Source organism: Cebus imitator, unplaced genomic scaffold (genome assembly GCF_001604975.1).
Source record: "Cebus imitator isolate Cc_AM_T3 unplaced genomic scaffold, Cebus_imitator-1.0 Scaffold169, whole genome shotgun sequence".
Taxonomy (NCBI): Eukaryota; Metazoa; Chordata; class Mammalia; order Primates; family Cebidae; genus Cebus; species Cebus imitator.
The window spans coordinates 2,445,661-2,453,450 of record NW_016107484.1 but is presented as its reverse complement, the minus strand read 5'-3'; the positions used below and the strand labels follow the sequence as shown (position 1 = coordinate 2,453,450).

Genomic DNA, 7,790 nt, shown 5'->3' with positions numbered 1-7,790 from the left:
TTTTTTTTTTTTTTTTTTTTTTTTTTTTTTTTTTTTTTTTTTTTTTTTTTTTTTTTTTTTTTTTTCTTTTTCTGTCACTCTTAGGATATGCTTAAGTTACTCCTGATGGTTCTCTCTGATCAGTAAGCAACAGTCACAGCTGTTTGATCTCTTGGTCTACCTTGGTTAAAGTCAGGACAGATTGTGGCTCTGCAGCTGGTTACAGTGATACATTCTAAAGGTTTTCACCCTTAAATCCATATTTGAAAGTGCAAATTGATGCCTCCCAAATTTCATATCAGAGAACCATGCATACTATGTTTTACATCTGTTGCCCAGGCTAGACTGCAGTGGCGCGATCTTGGCTCACTGCAACCTCCGCCTCCGGGCTCAAGCAATTCTCCTGCCTCAGCTTCCCAAATAGCTGGGATTACAGGTGTGTGCTACCATGCCCAGATAAGTTTTATATTTTTAGTAGAGACGGGGTTTCACTATGTTGGCCAGGCTGGTCTCAAACTTCTGACCTCAAGTGATCCACCTGCCTTGACCTCCCAAGGTGCTTGGGTTAACAGGTGTGAACCACCGCGCCCAGCCCATAATATATTTTTTATTGTCTCGTTTATCTTAAGTGCTTCCTGTAGCCTCATCCTAAGCACTAATGCCCATGAAATCTGGGCCACAGTTTCCTGACAGTAAACAAGTACAGAACTATTTAATTTAGAAATACTCATCTGTTTACAACAGAATCGTCTCACATTCCACACAGCTCTCAAGTATTCCTTTCTCTGCGTCATTAGGGTAATTAAAGAAACCCATGATTTGTTTCAGTCGCTTTTTATTTCCACTGGTAACGGGATAAATCCTCCATAGCCACTAAGGTGGAAGACAACTCACACATCACATCAACATGCATGCCTTCCCAGACGGCGTGACCAAGGTACCATGTCCAAATGACATGCAGAATACCCTGCTGCTTTCTTGGAATAACTTTGACCTGCACCCCCAACTGTCTTTCACACTTTGAATTGATTTGCTCCCTTCTGAGTTTGCTGCTGTATGTCTCCGGCACTGCAAAAAAAATATAAAGTGCACAGTGAAGGGTCAGCTCTCATTTCTGTGTTTTCTTTCCCTTCCAAAGGTTTAGCTTCTTCTCCCGAGATAAGAAGCGCCTGGTCAACACGCAGAGAAACGTGCACATCCAGGAGTCCTTTGGACAGTGGGCAAACACGCACCGCGATGATGGGTACACAGAGCAAGGACAGGAAGCCCTGCAGCACCTGTGACCTTGGCCCAGCTCCACCCTCCAGCCTGGACTGCCCACCACCGGCGCCTACAGCCGAACTGCAGACCAGGGGTCGCTGCTGCCTCAAGCCTCTTGGTGTGGACGCACCCTGAAAACTGACCCCTCAAACAGACTGCCGATTTGAGGATGGACATTGAAAAACTGATGCCAAACTCTAAAGAAATGTTTATTTATACCCAGGGCTATCACCGTTTATAATAGATGACTGATCCCTTAGGATATATATTTAATAATCCCACGAACTGAGGCCAGACTTTAGCGTTAACTTCAGTAACTCAAGTTTCCTTAAGCCAAATACATCACTTGCCACTATCACTGCTGTTTGAGTTGCTTTGTATAAAATGCTGTGTGTAGAGGTTTTATTATTACCGGTGACAGTTCAGCAGGAGGGAGTAGATCTTAATGAGTTACATTCATGAAACTGTGATAGTAACGTATTACACAGAATGTATCCATCAGGCAGACAAGTTATGAAGTCAGAGGCTCAGTAGCCTACTCAGACACAAAGCCACAAACAATATAGATGATGGTCCTCCCACCCAGAGACTGGAGACAACTTTGCAGGAGCCCTGGCTACTTTCCTGATAATGCCTAGAGCATGTAGCAATGTTCAAGGCAGGTGCCTTGGAATCTACTGTGAGTTATGCAGTGCTAACCAAACAAAGTTGCTAAGGATGAGATGTTGCAACATTTCTTGTGTGCACTTTTTTTCCTGACTTTTTTTTTTTTTCCTTTTAGGATTCATTAAGTCAAATACTTAGTCCCCTGCAAAGAAGACAAATGTCCCAGAGCAGACTGAAAGTAGGGCATGGGATCCTAGGCAATGCAGGAGGGCAGGTAGGGGAGCTGTAGCAAAACAAGGGTGCTAAGTGGGAAGCTGGCTTGGGGACCACACGTCTGAGTGACACAGGGCTGCAGCAGCAGAGAGCTAGAGGCTCTGTCTGCAACTGGTGAGTTGGAGGCTTGCCCACATAACACTCTTTCTCTCCACCCGCCAAGCATCCAGGGCATAGGGCTGGCTGCTCACAGATGGAGCGAGGTAGCACCTCCTACCAGCATTCAAATTTATCAGAGCCACATTCTACACATTCTACTGAAGTTTGCTAAGAAGCCATTAGGCAAGGCCAGGTGTGGTGGCTCACGTCTGTAATCCCAGCACTTTGGGAAGCCAAGGCAGGTAGATCACTTGAGGTCCAGAGTTTGGAAGCAGTCTGGCCAACATGGAGAAACCTCGTCTCTACAAAAATACAAAAAAAATTAGGCCTGGTGGTACACACCTGTAATCCCAGCTACTCAGGAGGCTGAGACAGGAGAATCACTTGAACCCCGGAGGCGGAAGTTGCAGTGAACCAAGATAGTGCCACTGCACTCCAGCCTGGGTGACAGAGCAAAACTTCATTGAAAGAAAAGAAAGAGAAGGAGGGAAGAATGGAGGGAGGAGGGAAAGGAAAGGAAGAAAGGAAAAGAGGAAGAAAAAGAAAAAAGGAAGGTAAGAAGGAAGAAAGGAAGGAGAAAGGAAACATCAGGTGGATTTGCAGAATCTAGAATGGACCCTGCTTCCAGATTACCGAAAAAAAAATGATCAGACAGGGTAATTACTGCTGCTTTAGAGCAGTGCTTCTCAAACCTGACTGCCCATTAGAATTATTAAAATTTATTCTCAAAGAGTATAGAAGCAGGTATACTGATAAATACCTCTCCTACCCCTGTCCACCTTTGTTGCCCTTCCAACAGGTAACCAGTGTTGCCAGGTTTTTGGTTATCTTTCCTAAACACTAAATGTCACTTTTTTTTTTTTTTTTTTGAGTTAGAATCTTGCTCTGTCACCCAAGCCGGAGTACAGTGCCACCATCTCCACTCACTGCAACCTCTGCCTCTTGGGATCCAGTGATTCTCGTGCCTGAGATTCCCAAGTAGTTGGGATTACAAGTGTGTGCCACCATACCTGACTAATTTTTGTACTTTTAGTAGAGACAGAGTTTCACCATGTTGGCCAGCCTGGTCATGAACTCCTGGTCTCAAATGAGCCACCCACCTTGGCCTCCTGAAGTGCTGGGATTACAGGCATGAGCCACTGTGCCTGGCCCCTTTTTTTTTCTTTTTGGACACAAGGTCTCACTCTGTCGCCCAGGCTAGAGTGCAGTGGTGCTAGCATAGCTCACTGCAGACCTGCAGACATGAACTCCTGGGCTCAAGCAATGCTCCCACCTCAGCCTCCCAAGTACCTGGTACTACTGATGTGCACCACCATGCCCAGCTAGTTATTTTTTGTAGAGACAAGGTCTTGCTTTGTTGCCCAAGCTGGTCTCAAACTCCTGGGCCCAAGTGATCCTCGCACCTCAGCCTCCCAGTGTTGAGAATTCAGGCGTGAGCCAATGTGACTGACCTAAATGTCACTTTTTTTTTTTTGAGACTGAGTCTCCCTCTGTCGCCCAGGCTGGAGTGTAGTGGTGTGATCTCAGCTCACTGCAACCTCTGCCTCCAGGGTTCAAGCAATCCTGCCTTAGCCTCCCGAGTAGCTGAGACTACAGACACCCGCCACTATGCTGGCTCAGTTTTGTATTTTTGTTGAGATGGGGTTTCACTATGTTGGACAGGCTGGTCTTGAACTCCTGACCTGTGATTCACCCACCTCGGCCTCCCAAAGTACTGGGATTAAAGGCATGAGCCAGCACACCCGGCCAAATATCTCTTTTTTGGTAAGTCAGGAGATGCAGCTCTTGAGCAAATCAGAGGCAATATAATCAAGACAGAAAGGAAAAATTAATCCATCAGAAAGTTTATACACACAATTATGAAAAAAAATCAATTACAAAAAACACACACACACACAAATAGGCCAGGCATGGTGGCTCACGCCTGTAATCCCAGCACTTTAGGAGGCCGAGGCGGGCGGATCACGAGGTCAAGAGATCGAGACCATCCTGGCCAACATGCTGAAACCCCGTCTCTACTAAAAAATACAAAAATTAGCTGAGCGTGGTGGTGCATGCCTCTAGTCTCAGCTACTCGGGAGGCTGAGGCAGGAGAATCGCTAGAACCCGGGCGGCAAGCCGAGATCACGCCATTGCACTCCAGCCTAGTGCCTGGCGACAGAGCAAGACTGTCTCAAAACAAAAAAATAGGTGGGTGTGGTAGTGCACACCTGTGATCCCAGCTACTTGGGAGGCTAAGATAGGAGGATTCCTTGAGCCCAGGAGTTCAAGGCTGCAGTGAGCTGTGATCACACAACTGCACTCTAGCCTGAGAGACAGAGTGAGACCCTGCCTCAAAAAAAAAATTTCTAGCAGTAACTCCCTATCAGTACATAAGACAGTGGCTCTCAACCATGGGTGACTGAGCCCCCTAGGGGACATTTGACAGTCTGGAGACATTTTTAGTTGTCACAACTGGAGAGGGAAAGACGATACTGTCATCTATGGGTAAAGACTAAGGAAGGTGCTGATGAACACCCTACAATGCCCTGGTCTATCATATGGAGGTGATATTTATTAATGTTTATCTAGGCCCCACTGATGGACAGGTAGCTCCTTCCAATCTTTTACTCTCAAAAAGTGTTGCACATTTTCACCCAGATGCACGTCTACAGGATAAACTAGAAGCAGAATTGCTAGGTCAGAGGATTTGCTTCTGCCATGTTCACGGAGACTGCCAAAGTCCCTACCACGGAAGCTGTACCATTGTTTTTCTTTCAGAGTCACCACAGCCCATAGAACCCTAAGCCCAAATGTACGGGGTTGGAGTCTGAGTGTGCATGTTTTTTTTTTTTTTTTTTTTTTTTTTTTGGGGGGTTTTTTTTTTTTTTTTTTTTTTTTTTTTTTTTTTGAGACGGAGTTTCACTCATGTTACCCAGGCTGGAGTGCAATGGCGCCATCTCGGCTGACTGCAACCTCCGTCTCCTGGGTTCAGGCAATTCTCCTGCCTCAGCCTCCTGAGTAGCTGGGATTACAGGCACGTGCCACCCTGCCCAGCTAATTTTTTGTAGTTTTAGTAGAGACGGGGTTTCACCATGTTGACCAGGATGGTCTCGATCTCTTGACCTCGTGATCCACCCGCCTCGGCCTCCCAAAGTGCTGGGATTACAGGCTTGAGCCACCGCACCTGGCTGTTTTTTTTTTTTAAGACAGGGTCTCGCTCTGTCACCCAGGCTGGAGCAGAGTTGCGCAATCTCAGCTCACTGCAACCTCCGCTTCCTGGGCTCAAGCAATTCTCCAGCCTGCCTCCTGAGTAGGTGGTACCATAGGCACGCACCACGAACACCAGGATAATTTTTGTGTTTTTCGTAGAGACGGGTTTTCACCATGTTGCCCAGGCTGGTCTCGAACTCCTGAGCTCCAAGTGACCCACCTGCCATGGCCTCCCAAAGTGCTGGGATTATGGCCATGAGCCATCACACCCAGCCTGACTGTGCACAGTTTTTGTTCTCTCCTTGTTCCGATTCTCAGAGCTAACAACTACACAAACACTGCAAGTGGCTTTGCTTTTTGTCCTGATGGTATCTCACAAGGCTTCCCTAATGCAGGCAGTCTTGTTTTCTAGAGAACCAACCAACCCTAGCCCATGACACACTTCTCGTACCATCATAAGGGAACACTTTGTAAATGAAATGTGAGTGAAATCAAAACGGCTTCCTGCAAGGGTTGTTTTCTGATTTTTCTGTTTATCTGGGAAATAGTAAAATTGTATACTGGAAATTCACAAAGGAAAGGGCCTATTTTTCTAAAACTGTTCTAATAGCTGACAGCAATTTTAAGGCACAGTAGGTTGGTCCAGTTCCTAGATAACACCATGAGAGATTCATACTCCTATGCAAAAACCTAGTAATGATTGTATTAAAATAATTTATTTTGGGTTTTGCTTTGTTTTTGGGTTTTTTGTTTGTTTGTTTGTTTTTTGTTTTTTCTGAGATGGAGTCACTCTGTCACCCTCGCTGGAGTGCAATGGCACAATCTCGGCTCACTGCAACCTCCACCTCCCGGGTTCAAATGACTCTCTTGCCTCAGCCTCCAGAGTAGCTAGGATTAAAGGCACTTGCCACCATGCCTAATTTTTGTATTTTTAGTAGAGACAGGGTTTCACCATGTTGGCCAGGTTGGTCTCGAGCTCTTGACCTTGTGATCTACCTGCCTCAGCCTCCCTAAGTATTGAGATTACAGGCGTGAGCCACCATGCCCTGCTAAATCATTTATTTTGCATGAAACATCTTATTAAGAATATGAACTTTCAAAGACAGCCATTTATCAACATGCTAAATGTCACTTTTTGAAAATCATCTGAACAGTATGGTACTTGCTCAAAGTCCTCAGAAGTTAAGGTCAGCAGATCCAGCTCTCGAGCACACCAGAGACTAATCAGGAGAGAAAGGAAAAATCAATCCACCAGAACTAGCTGTAATTCTTTCATTGATCCTGACCACTCCTTATTCTTCATTTTCATTTCACCACCACTTCTGTCAAACTTTATCTTTTCAAAAACCTGGAAGACTGCCATAGATCACAGCCCAGCAACTTTGGTTTTTAATTTTAAATGTCAGCCAGAAAAAGAAGAAAGGCAGTCGGCATTTTGAGTGAGGGTGGAGGTGCATTTGCTCAAGAATGCTGACTGGCGGTGCAGACTGCCTTTTGCTATTAAGGCTTTGAACATTCTCCTTCGATTCACTTTTCTATCCCATATTTATTTCAATTCAGCAATTTATTCTGACCAGGTTAGTGTTCCTCCTCCCAGGACTCACAGAGGACTGTGATTAGGTCATCACCTCTTTTTGCCACATACTCAAGATGATCATTTCAAATAGATGGGAGAAAATCAAATTCTCTACTTCCAAATTACATTTGAATACTGCTAGCTCCTTACAAATGCCCTGCTGGCCGGGCGCAGTGGCTCATGCCTGTAATCCCAGAACTCTGGGAAGCTGAGGCGGGTGGATCATTTGAGGTCAAGCGTTGGACACCAGGCCAGAAGTGGTGGCTCGCACCTGTAATCCCAGCACTTTGGGAGGCTGAGGCAGGTGGATCACTTGAGGTTAGGAGTTCCAGAATAGCCTGACTAACATGGTGAAACCCCATCTCTACTAAAAATACAAAAATTAGCCGGGTGTGGTGGTGGGTGCCTATAATCGCAGCTACTTGGGAGCCTAAGACAGGAGAATCACTTGAACCAGGAAGGCAGAGGTTGCAGTAAGCCAAGATCATGCCATTGCACTCCAGCCTGGGCAACATGAGTGAAACTCCGTCTCAAAAGAAAAGAGTTGGAGATCAGCCTGACCCAATGTGGTGAAACCCTGTCTCTACTGGTGGGTGCAGTGGCTCACGCCCATAATCCCAGCACTTTGGGAGGCTGAGGCGGGTGGATCACGAGGTCAGGAGATTGAGACCATCCTGGCTAACAAGGTGAAACCCCCTCTCTACTAAAAATACAAAAAATTAGCCGGACATGGTGGCATGTGCCTGTAAACCCAGCTACTCAGGAGGCTGAGGCAGGAGAGTTGCTTAAACCCAGAAAGCAGAAG

The 7,790-nt window shown here is 46.0% G+C and overlaps 1 protein-coding gene across 3 annotated transcripts in view; it reads left to right on the top strand.

The window, feature by feature from the left end:
* RILPL1 (Rab interacting lysosomal protein like 1) overlaps positions 1 to 1,594 on the top strand; it is a 59,934-nt gene extending 58,340 nt beyond the window's left edge. For 2 of the 3 annotated variants that reach the window (XM_017544388.1, XM_017544387.1), the window contains one exon: positions 1,118 to 1,594. In XM_017544388.1, coding sequence (XP_017399877.1) covers positions 1,118 to 1,262 — 145 coding nt within the window. In that variant the 3' untranslated portion in view covers positions 1,263 to 1,594. The remainder of the gene's footprint in view (positions 1 to 1,117) is intronic. The other variant, XM_017544389.2, reaches the window with a different exon arrangement.
* The last annotated feature ends 6,196 nt before the right edge of the window (positions 1,595 to 7,790 follow it).